At 39.9% G+C, this 13,275-nt stretch overlaps 1 protein-coding gene across 1 annotated transcript in view; it reads right to left on the reverse strand.

Moving 5' to 3' along the window:
- Window positions 1-8,193, reverse strand: part of BLOS1 (GCN5L1 family protein) — a 68,073-nt gene extending 59,880 nt beyond the window's left edge. Inside the window, exon 1 of the mRNA XM_087670240.1 lies at window positions 7,915-8,193. Within this exon, the coding sequence (XP_087526366.1) occupies window positions 7,915-7,993 (79 nt within the window). The 5' untranslated portion in view covers window positions 7,994-8,193. The remainder of the gene's footprint in view (window positions 1-7,914) is intronic.
- Between the last annotated feature and the right edge of the window lie 5,082 nt (window positions 8,194-13,275).

The following is a 13,275-nucleotide window of genomic DNA, read 5'->3' on the forward strand; positions in this document are numbered from 1 at the left end:
GACAAAGCTCAATGATTCAAAGCACTATGTACTGATAGAACCTGAGAAGATAAACAAAATCCTTGTCTAGGACTACTTGGAAGCAATCTCTAAACATTAGATCTCTTAGAGCTCCTTGATAGACCAAAAAACACATACTGCACACTAGCTCCTTCTCTGCTGCTCAAACGGCAAATCTAATGGTTTTGTTGGCTCCAAAAGGGGGATAAACCCTCAAGCCACCTCCTCAGAATCCTCCAAGATCGCTCCTTCTTCCCAATTCCAAGTGTTGTTTGTTGCTTGAAAAGTACAATCGCCCGCTATGCGATTTCGGAAGCTCCTCTGTTTTGCACGAGATTTCTCAAAACTGGCTGAAAAGCCACTTGTTTTTTGCATGTCACCCTATTCTAGAAGTTTTCTACACTGTCTGCGTAGCGGCACAACATCGCTGAAAAAATGACCAAAATGAGAACACCAACTCTTTTTGGAGTTGTCAATGTGAAACCCTAACTGAATTGGATACAAGGAAGAAGTGGTTTCTCAACATCACTATAGGATCCTCCACGGGATGGGAAATAGGGTGGGTAACAAACTCCCAAAGATCAAAGGTGTCAAGAGTACACTCCATCTTACAAGTTCAAGATGAAAGTGAATAATTTGATCCATCCAACCAATCTTCTTCGGGTAAAGAAGCGAGAAGCACCTATATTGATAGTGCATCATAGGCATCCAGGGCCAAAAGGACAGGCCCTATGGGAGACATGAAGAGAACGGGGAGAAGATAGCTGCTCCAATTTGTCTAACCTAGCAAGGGAGGAATCCCGTTCATCATTTGCGTTATTAAAGCCTTGGAACTAGTGATATTCTATATCTCTAGACTTGCAAACACACTAAATTGTTGCGCTTGGTTGTAGAAGAGCTTGAAAAGAAAGAATAATCAGCTACACCTACAAGAAAACCGTTGTAGATATCCCGACTTTGTTGGAAGCACTCGTAAAACACAAAAAATCTATGTTTTCTACAGCAAACAAGAAGTTGAAATTTGTGTTTTCAGCAATTGGATGGTCTTCTCTAAAGGAAACCCTGTGTTTGCACTTAGGTGATGATACCATGTGAAAGTACGCAACGAAATAGGAACATAAACATGGAGAGAAAAGGAGAAGACAACAGGAATGAAAGAGAAATATGCACTCAATCTGGAAAGAATGCTAAATACAACAATGGACTAATCAATCTTGGCACGCAGCCCAGAGCATCAATGAGGGCACTGGATCAAGCAAAGAAAATGATGACAACATCGGAGATGGTGACGGTGACGAAGACGATGATTGAGATAGAGTGCGCAGTCATCAGCCCTCACCCGAGACGATGACGGTGACGGTGACGAAGATGATGACTAAGATAGAGTGCACAGCTAGCAGCCCTCGCCCGAGACAAAGATGAGCACTATAGTCTGTTTGTGCAACTGCAAGAGGAAAAAAAGAATGAATCTGGCCCAAAGTGGCCACTAATTATAAATAGCCAAAGCTGGCCGACTATTGCAATAGGGTCTAAATCTGGCAATTGGCTAGCCAAAACTTGGTTGAACAACTTTATGTAGTCATGAAAATGCTGATGCGGCATGCCATAAATACCAACGGGGATACACACGGCAATCCACAATTTGCAAGGGCTACATAAACTGACTAGTGCCTAGCAAAACCAAGAAATACACACTAGACGAATTGGGAAAAGAAATGCATGCTTTGAATAGAGTTGCCTTCTCTCTCAAAGCACATGACAGATATGTTAGAGCTCCTAATGTCCCCACTAACTCTGACTAAGACTCAAAGGCAAGAGATGACAGTGCATAGCAAACATGACTGCTAACACCCATTCTCAGATGCTAGATGTGGTTGAAGGCCAAAGATGCAGATCTGAGGGCGACAAGAAGAGTGTCAATGCCAATGAAGTCTGTCGATGTAAACCACCGATGAAGAAGCTCCTCACGATCATTGGATATAAGGGATGAACTTGCTTCTTTGCATCATCAAAAGACATTTGTCCACTGAATCACCTTAGAGAAGAAACTTCAGATGCTCAATATTGATGACTCTCTTTCCATGAAGAATCACATCAAGAAGTTGCAGGACATGAGGGATGAGCTTGCACCCCTTCGCAAGATCATCAAAGAGAGTATGAATAGACTCCTCATTTGAGACATCAAAGCCTTGGAATCGGTGATAATCCATATCTCTAGTCCTGCAAACACACTAAATCTATTGCATTTGCCTATAGAAGAGCCCAAATGGAGAGAATAACAGCTACACTTGCAAGAAAACAATTGTAGATGCCTTATCTTTGTTGGAAGCACTTGTAAAACACAAAAAGTCTACATTTTCTACAATAAACAGCAAGCTGAAATTTTGTGCTTCCAACAATAGGGTGGTCTTCTCTAAAGGAAAACCCATGTCCTCACTTAGTCAATGATACCATGTGAGTGCACAACAAAAGAGGAACACAAATATAGAGAGAAAAGGAGGAGAGAAGACAGTAGGAATGAAAGAGAAATCTGCACTAAACCTGGAAAGAATGCTGAATACAATGATGGACTAATCAATCCCTACATGCAACCCAAAGCATCAGTGAGGGCACTGGATCAAGTTGGAAAATGATGATAGCACTGAAGACAATGACGGTGATGTAGGCGATGATGGAGACTATGTGCAGCCAGCAGCCCTCGCCAAAGACAGAGACGAATGCTGCAATCTAAGTGTGCACTTGCAAGAGGAAGAAAAGAATGAATCTACCCCAAAGTGGCCACTAACTATAAATAGCCAAATCTGGCTGATTGCTGCAATAAGGCCTAAATCTGGCAATCTGCCAGCCAAAAATTGGTAAACCAGCATCATGTGATCATGAAAATGCAGATATGGCAAGCAATAAATGCCAACATGGGTCGTCAAGGAAAATTGCAGTCTACAAGGGCTGCACAAGCTGACTGGTGCCTAGCAAACCAAGAAATGCACACTAAATTGACTAAGAAAAGAAATGCTTGCTCTAAATAGAGCTACCTAATCCATCAAAGCACATGATAGACATGTCAGAGCTCCTAATATCCCCATCTGATTCAGAATGAGGCTCATAGGCAGGCAATGACAATGCCTAACAAACATGATTGCTAACATAAATAGACGACTTGATTTTGGTCTGTTGTTTGGCAACAAACACTGGTGCCACCAATGCAGAGTGAAACCAGCCTAACTAGGTGTTGATTTACCTAATTAACCAACAATTACAGCAAGCAATAGATTTGTGAAACTGAAGTAAAACTTTATCACCTAATTTGGAGGCAATCAACACCTAATTGGCCCCAAAATTGGCATCCCTTGTGGTATTTCTATAACTTGTATTCCATGAACATTTTAGTACATTGAGATTGACCAATGCACAAGCATCCAATCTCTCTCTACGAATTGGGTGACTATAAGCTATCATAAATGAAGAAACATCAAGGCTCAAATTGCCCCTTAGTTCCAAGTACAATTGGGCACAATTTGTGTTAGCAAACATGTATGTCTTGTATAGTCATTTCTTACCTATGAGCCTCAGTCTGAGTCAAATGAAGATAGTAGGTGCTCTAACATTGTCAGTGTCATTTTTATGTGCTTTAGGAACTTTAGATGGAAGGTACATTAATACATTTCTTTTTGGGCACTGTAGGCTGTCCTAGGCATTTATCGCATTCATTGTGATCAGCCAGCCCTCCTCATTCTCTTTCATCCCCTTGCTAACATTTGGTGTCCACACTAAAGCTCCATGCTGTATGTTGGGGCTGACCATTGCAAAGCCTTGTACCTTTCAGCCATTGCAGTCAATTTGGTGTCCACACTAAAGCTCCATGCTGTGTGTTGGGGCTGACCATTGCAAAGCCTTGTACCTTTCAGCCATTGCAGTCAATGTGTAACTTCTCTCATGTGTCGATTCAGTCTGCTTCTCTCCGTGTTCATTTTCCAGTTCGCTGAGCACTCTGGCATGGTATCAAAGCCATGTGTGGGAGGCGGAATCTTTGAAGAGGAGCAACCTGTCTGCCATATCCAGCAAGCTGGGTATCAACAAACAGGCTGCAAACCTGCGTTTACTGTACTGCAAAGCAGGGCAGCCTGTTTTCATCACTTTCCCAGGTGCATTTGGAGCTGCACCCACTTCTTTACCTTGCATTTCAAGCTGAGGACACTTCCTCTCTGCTAGACAGTCTCTCTCTCCCTAAAGTCATCTTCTTTGTAGGGACAGGTATCTTTTATACGTGTTTCAGTCCAGGCAGCTAATTCGTGTGCTGCAGCAGCTTCCTAATGCTTAGCCAGCTGTTCTTTTCTGCAGATGGCACCATATTGCAGGTGGAGAAACACTTATTTAGTTCCATTTCTGCTTGACCAGTCATTCTCTCTGCTGGGGCAGCACCATTCTAGGCTGGACACATGGACAGACCTTTATTTCATGCTGCGTTTGTCACTGGGCAGCTTCCTCTTCAGCTAGGTGGCTTCTTTGCCAGGCAAGCAGAACATCTATTGTGCTACATTTACTAGGCAAACCATCTCTTTCAGCCAGGCAGCGCATCAATCCGCTGGGCCACATGTTTTTGGAGGCTTGACATCCAGGTTTTTGCAAATCTGTTGCTCCTTCACGGCATCAAGTCACCTCTCCTGCCTTGGGTACCCCCCATCTCCATTGCTGTACATCAGTCCTTTCTCATCAGAAGATTGATGGACCCTAGACAAGCAGAGCACACCCAATGCAGCACCTTTTGTCTTGTTTTCTTGTAGGTCTTCTTGGAGGACATCTATGGCAGATGTGTATGATTGGGCAGATAGTGTGGATCAGGACCATGAAGACCGACCACTATCCTATTATTCTCTCCCTTCACATTCTTCTGGGGCTACTAGTCCCTCATTGGCAATGTCGGCACCCCCTGTGCAGGTGCCTATCCTACCCTCTCTACCTGCAACCAAGAAGCTAGATGGGATGAACTACCCTCTGCCGCTGTGGAAAGTTGAGTGCATCCTTTAAAAGTTCAACCTTTGGGATTTTGTCACAATCCCTATCCCCTAACCTATTGTGGATCCCCATGTTGGAGCGACCTTGAGCTCCATAGCTTTATGGGATTAGGTAAATACCAAAACCTGCTCTTTTCTCTTTTTGAGTTGTGCGAATTCTGTGCTAATGCATGTAAGACACACCCACATTGCTGCAAAGGTTTGGAAGAGATTAGCAACTCTCTACCAGGTCCGAACATTTAGGCATCGCCTCTCTCTCGAATTGAAGCTATGATAGATCATAGCTCTCTATCATAGATTCTCCTATGATGAGGGATCGTATCAACAAGATGGAGAATCATAACTAGGGCAATCAAGCCTCATCTATATAGGTATACATGTGCACAAGTTCCAGAGAGGGACGTCCCTAACGCATTGATCGGTGTTTGGCGGGTTCAAATCCTGGAGCTAGGATTGACATCCAGGTTCATGATGGGCAGTTATTTGACAGAGAGCGGGATTGGCTCCTAGTCCAAGCTCACATGAGGGACACTTTGGCGGTCTTAGCCAGAGTCGGGAAATCCATGGTCACGTATGTTCTGAGGCATTTTTGACAAGATGGTCTCGTATGCTACTACAGGACATTGTTGACGGACACAGAGATCTGTTATGACTCTTATCTATTTTCAGGAGCTGGTAAGATCAACATCGACATCAAGTTCTCTGAGGCAGCTTGGTGGTGGCTTAATCACCCACTACATAGATATCCACGATTCTACTCTAGTGGTTCTATGTTGTATGGACTGTGATGAGTCATTATCATTGTATCATTGTATTGTATCAGATCACCCATGATCTGAGAGAGGGTATTAGCAATTCAGATAGCTTGTGTGTGAGCTTGACCTATGCCAAGCATGGCTAGGTTATTCAGGCATTTTATTATGGTTATTATGATGCTTATTTGGAGCATTTTATGCTGGCCCAACCAACATTGGATGCTAGCTGGCATGTTCCTATTTTGGCATTTTTCTTTTTTTTTACCCAGCTCTCTCCTCATTCAGCCACATTATCGCCTACAAATTCTGTGGAGAGAGATAGCCGGTGCTAGTACCTTGGAGCTAAAGACTCGTTGTTGTATGCATCATTCCCATGTTTGGAATATGGATTCCATTTCCCAAGCACTTCTAAGAGTTCTCTTCTTTTGCAATGTTCTTATGTTTTCTTTCTCTTCTATCTTGTGTTCAGCAGTTCATTTCACCACTTGTCTATGCTTCCATTGCTACACCACTTCTAACAAAACCAACACTTTTCTGACCATCAAGGCAAAGTAACGCATAAACCAAGAATGAACAATGCATGTCCAATCACATGACACTTATGTGAAACATGGATCGGCTAAAAACCACCAATAACCAATGCAAATGTATAGTCTCAAAGCCATAGTAAAAAGTATACCCATCTATATACCAGGCACAGTGACTAGTACCTCCTAGCAAAAATACTATCAGCAAACTGTACCTTGGATGCAAACTAAGTACATCCGAGATCCACTATACACACAAGTTGTCCATCACTAGAGGAGTAAAAGTGCTATCTCCCCCTTTAGTATCAAGCAATACTCCAGACCCTCAATATGTTGAACGTGAAGGATGTTGAGCCAAATTATCATTAGCTTTTATTAAACAGCCCCAAAACTCAAGCTAATTAGTGAATTTTAACCATTTCTTTTAAACGGAAAAGGTTCAAGAGAGTTTCAATGTCCACATATAAACCCTTATTTGGAAGACCACAAACTTTCTATAAATAGATAGCTTGCTCTCCCACTCAACCTAATCTCTCGTTTTTGCAATTTATAAGTGCTATAACTTTATTGTCCACACCTCATTCCCAAAGGATATCTTAGTTACAACTGCCCGTCATCATCTCCCACCTTCTAACACTTGTCTATCAGCCTTCCTTCATAGTTTGTTGTCTACCTCAGCTATCGCCTACTACCAACCAATCCCAAGCCTTTATTTGCTGCTGGTGACTTGTCTACTATGCGTGTTGACCATCCAAGAGCTATCATCTACTGCGGACAACACCCCAATTAGCTGCATTTTGATTCTACTTACTCATCTTCATCAGAAAACTTGCATTTTGCTGCTCTAGAACTTCATCAAGTTGCTACATCATCTCGAAAACCTGTGTTTGTTGTTTTTCTCTCTCCGCTGTCTGTCTAACATTGTTGTATTTGCTACCGTCGGATGTTTTTAAAGGCTACCTTGCTGCATTTTGGGATCCGTCAAAGTACAACACACTCTCCAACTCATTAGCTCTGCCTCGATCCTCAAGACACAAGAGTTTGAGATACAATATTCATTCACTACACAATGTGTTTGCTACATTTAGCATTGTATTTTTCAATTCATTCATTTTAGATTATTCACGATGTTCATTGTCTTTGAGTTACCCTAACCCTAATTGTGTTCTGTATCAATTTGTGCTTTATCATGCGATTGTATTTGTGTTTTCTGCGTTAGGGAGTTTCTTTACAAAGAAGCCTGATCTAAAGTTGGCTCGAGATGAAATGTATCAATATAAAGCTACAATAACTTAGGATGATTTGCTAAGTCGCCCCCTTCCATCCATTTTGCATCCATTGGTGAGTAATTTTAAAACTTCACCAAGTGGCAACTAGAAACTTCACCTCTTACCTTATATGCCAAGATCTTCTCGGGTACCAAATGGCAGTTTGATACGGCTGCAGACAAAATGTCATTCTCGAATGCTATTGACTTTATGCATTGCACTTTACCATTGATCATTCTTCGAGACTTTAATGTGTCTAATTTGCTACACAGATGGCGGAGAAAACAACTCCAGGCGGTATCACGGATAAATGTACGGAAAAGGCGAAAGTCTATAGTTCAGAGGAGATTACCAGCACGATCTTTCAGCTGTACGCTTCGATGAGCATGTTGCTGCATCATGGATGTAAGAGCTGCTTCCAATCCTGCCATAGCATCGGGGAAATCGTGGTTGAAACAACTGCCAAGTCGATGACGTTGCAAGTTCTAACTCCGGCGCCATGTGCACCCTGCGAGTGGACACTCTTGTCGCTCACCCATTGTCTCTGAGGTTGAAAATTTTTCCAAAATCCCCCTACCTAGACCTTACCCTCCGAAACCACGAATGTTATACATGGGTTTTAAGGTCACATGTCAAAGTGATATGGTTTGAAACTCCCCTCTCTAGGGGAAGGGGGCCAGTTAAAGAACGGCCCCCAAAAGAAGTGCATTTCTTTGTTGCAAGCACTAACCAATAACAAGTCACTCTAGGTTGCTCAAATGGTTCATGGGGATGGAAATCAAACACTCAATTGGCAAATGGGGGTTCAAAACTTGTCATCTACTAACCCATGTGTGTCTTTAGTGAGGCTCCTCTGTGCACTTGTTTAGTGTGAGTTTTTCACAACACATAAAATTACTTCGACGGCCATTGCACAAGCAAGGAGTATTATGCTTGCCTCTTTTTTTTTGGAGATGCTTCATGGTGAAGGGACGATATGTAACCATTGCACCAAACAATTGTCTACTTGAAGATTGAGATTTTAGGCATCCAAGTTAGGTGCTACTACACTGGCCCCTTTACCCTACCCCATCTATCCCAACCTCCCCCCCCCCCCGCCAAAAGAAAAAAAAAATCCTTTTAGCTATATTACAGACCCTAAACTTACTAATTGTGATATACAAACAACACACCACCCTCTCACTTTTTTTTTTTACAACTATATGAAAGGAGGCCACTACATAGTAACATACATGTATCCCTCGTACATAATCTGAATAAAAACATCTTCAAATCTTCGAAGAAATGGAAGACTATCGAGGTGCTCAACCACATGTGCAAGAGATCTACGCATTTTATGATCCGAACCCAAAGGCAAATATTTCTCTTGCAATCTCATCTCAATCATCTGAGATGCATGATAGTAACCAAACACTGGGGTCTCCATTTCCCTATAAATCCAAATGAAAAAAGAAGAAAGAAAATAGAATTAAATGAATCCGAGAAAAGCAATAATGCATGAAGCAACAAAACAGGACACACTTTTAAAGAAACTAAATTTGATTACTCTCTTTGTAAGACTTATTTGTATACAGTGTTCATAGTGAAATCCTTGCAACAATCATTGTCATGGAACAAGATCTTTAGCCCATCCAAGCTAAATGTGTAAAGCCTCCTCTTGATCTCTCTTCAAGGTGCCCATGGCTACACAAGCGTACTGAATGTGGGGTACAATTCAAAATATATGTTTCCCCTATAAATTATTAAGAGCATTCATAAATAGTATATTTCACCCCACATATAAGAAAACATAAAACATACAACCAATGGTATTACCTTTTTTCTTTTTGTCCAAATCTTCTTGCTTGCATTTCATACCCATTGACTAGGAAAATCTTTGTATAACAATGTTGTCACTTCTAGATATTGCTGGTTTTATAAAAACTGCTCCATAATAGTGGTATTTCTAATATTATGATTTGCAACTACGTCTCCCATGTTGTCACCATCTCCAAAAATCATGTATTCTCACCTAGTAGATGGACCTGAAATCTTTGAATATCAAGCTTTTTGTTGTGTAGATGGTCTCATGCAAAATATGCCAAGAAGCCTCAAATGCAAGGACATAAACAGCATCAAGGTATCTTTCAATCTCATTAATCATTTCCATTGGAAACTTTTTATTGTTACCTTATGGTCCCACTCTAACACGGGCTATGATTTGACCCTTATAAATGTATTTGTAAAGGTGCTTCACAACTACAAACAGTGGAGCATATGTGCATTATATTTCTTTGAAAGGTATGGATTGTAGGGCACCGCCTAGTGATTATCAAACACATTACCCTTAACATTCACAAAGGTTGCCATCATCATGTCTCCTGTAGACAAGATAACCGGTATTGTTTACATTAGTCTTGTGAATGAACTTCTTTAGATATCCCTTCCTATACTTCCCATCACTCATACATGAACAATTTGAATTAAATGCCCACATGGCCCATGTATATTACATCTAACAACCACGTCATGTAATGCAAAGAACTTTTCCTTGTTCAATAACTCATCACACACACTAATTTATCATAATCCTCTACCATAGAATTTTTAAACATCTCTTTTAGAATCCATAAAGTATGGGAGTGAGACAAGTCTCTATTTAGGAACTCTATAATACTAACACATCTATCAACCCTTCCAAAAAGTTTTTTCTTGATAAGGGTATCCATTAGATCCATATGGTTTGCATGAAATATGTGAGTAGTAAAGGCATGCCTGATACAATTGATGCATGAACCTCAGACCACCACCCATGAAAGAAGGTGGCATAATAATTCTCTTTCCAACATTTGTTCCTAGGATGTAAACATCAACATTGTTAGTACCACACACTATATCTACCAAATCTTTGATATAATTTTGTACACAATGTTCATTGATTTTGATGACACTATGCAAGCCTACAATGCTCAATACTATAATGTGTATCCAATATAAACTACCATAACAACATTCCTCCTCTCAACAAACATGCGTTTGAATCCTTTCGCATGTGAAGACGATATACATAGAATTGCATCTATGTGATACAAACCTTGTTCATCAATTCATGTAGTAGAACATCCTTAGAGATCCTATATGGAATCCTTGTATGAAATCCATCTTCTCCATTTGGAAAAAGCAAGATGTACAACATTGGCATGTATGCCTGATGCCAATTAGACATTTGCACACATTGACCCTCTTGAGTGAAGGCATGGACATCAAAATGTTTGAGCTCATCCTCCTCACCTAAACATAATTGTAGCAATCTCATTCCTGATATGGGGCATTGAGTATTGTCTTGAGGTAGAACAACTCTTTGCAATTGTCATCCTAAACTCCATTGTAGAACTTTGCCGATAAAGAGTCCCAACAAAGGGAAAAGCTTGCACGTAGATGTTCAAGTTGTGCATAATTTCTTGAAGCTCTTGTAATAGTTCAAGTATTAAGAAAGGTGTCATTTACAAGCAATTGCTAGTTCATACTCAGTATCATACTCATAGAGTTGTGTGAATCATGGTCTTATTTCTTGCTTTTGTCGATAGGCAACATTGGACCATACGATGATACACTGAACCATGCACACAAAAAGCATATCCATTTCCGATAGAGCCCAATAATTCATCTACATGTGCCTTCATCAAAACAAAGGAAAGGACATTATTATATTCACAAATGTTATTTTTAAATTTACAACTATACCTATGAGTACCATCCAATAGATTTTGCAAAATCTGGGGTGGTTCTTGCAAGGATAGCTGATTAACTTTACCATTTTTACAAGAATTTTTTTGAGCATATCAGCATGCACAATCTTAGTCTCCACACTCCAGAGCAATGTAGAGAGACGAATTCACAATCTATCCTATATCCCAAAAGAAAGCACATGTGGTTCTTTGAATACCAATACACCTATACTGGATGGCAATCTAATGGAGGCAAGTCATGTAAAAGGGAACACATTCCCCCATTTTGTGGGGCAAGAAAGAGGGATCTTATTGCACAATCTCTTCAAAACCATGCATTTGGTCATCCTCAATCACTTGCTCTTCTTGAATTGTATCCCCATTAAGTAAACAATGCCCCACAACTTCTATTTGCACTGCTCCCTCCACAAAATGACAATTTCCCTCATGTTTTTAGATAGGCACAATAGAGAAGGTTGTATAACAATGGCCTCATCAAATTGGGTGTCACTTGCATGAACTTCATGTGATGCATCTTCAATAAGCATATATGCATGGTTCCCTAAATTTCCCAAGAGAAGACTATGCCATCGACAATTTCAACGTTTGGTGTACGAACATTTTGCATGAAAGACCATACCAATTGATGTCTTGTTTGCACAACGTGTAAATTGTTGTACCAATCATGGAATGGATGTATACTAGAGAAAGATATTTCTAGATGATAAGAGGGAAAGGGAATTGGAACAATGTACCCATCATGAACATGCAAAGGTGCAAAAGGGAGGAGTGTTCCTAGAAACTCTTGATTGAATAAACCCCCTCTTGGATATTATGAAAACATGTCTTAACTATTGCTTGTAGCCTACAACTTTGTCTAGTACTTTCTAGAAGTCTTCTATGAACTCTTAAGAGATTATTCCTTATTGTGCTCCTCATAGGTGGAGCCATTGCTTACAAAGAAAATTTCAAAAGATTGGCTTCTTCGAGCCTTACATAAAAGGACACTTACGACAATTATATATATCAAATCAAATAAATGTTGAAACAATGATGAACATAGTATTATTTTATATGTGAATGGTAAAACAGTCATGTTCAATTTTTTTTTTGTGTGTGTGTGTGTGTGTGTGTGTGTGTGAGAACATAACACATTACATTTAATTTATCAATTCATTCACTATTGGAATAAATTGTTGATTGGGAACAAAAACCTAAAATTTACAAAAGTAATTGTAGTTAGTTACAATTTATTATTGTATATTTGATGTGATATTACATAAGCTTGAATCCTGCATCACTTTGAACCACACACATGCATGCATATGTGTGCATGCACGCATGCATGCACGCGATCAGTTCAATCAAAATTTTTATAATTTGTTAATGGGAAACAAAAACCTAAAATTTACAAAATAAATAGTAATTAGTTATCTAAGATTTTGTTATGACATTACATAAGTTCAATCAAAATTTACATGTGTGTGCATATGTGAGAGAGCAAATAATATTCAAAGAAGGAACACTTATAAATACCATAAATCATATTATATCATAGTAGGCATGACACAAAGCACTTGAGAGCTAGCACTTCCTAATGGTGAGGAGCCAACATGTGGCGTAACTTTCTATTCATTGATGTTAGTAAGTTTGTGAATTGTCCTAGAAATAGCTTAAATTTTCCAACTTTCCTTTATAGCATTGGGACATGCTCCCTAAATTCAAGAAATGGAGTATAAATCCATTAGTGCATTGAAGAGGTAACCTCCTAATGGTCTCTCCCCGAACCACATTCTTTGGATTATTGTATAATCCATAGAATATATCACTTGCACCATAGGCTATAAGGAACATTAGACTGACTTCTTCCCATTGGAAAGTCTTGCAATGCTCCATAAAATTTTCAAATGAACTTTTACAGCAACATAGCTCTTCCTCAAAGTGTGACTATTCATCAAAAAGTTCTTAGACACTTTCCACTTATACCACGTATACCTCACATGTTT

The sequence above is a fragment of the Lygodium microphyllum genome, chromosome 28, assembly GCF_053477565.2.
Source record: "Lygodium microphyllum isolate KBCC chromosome 28, Lygodium_microphyllum_v1.1.10, whole genome shotgun sequence".
Classification (NCBI taxonomy): domain Eukaryota; kingdom Viridiplantae; phylum Streptophyta; class Polypodiopsida; order Schizaeales; family Lygodiaceae; genus Lygodium; species Lygodium microphyllum.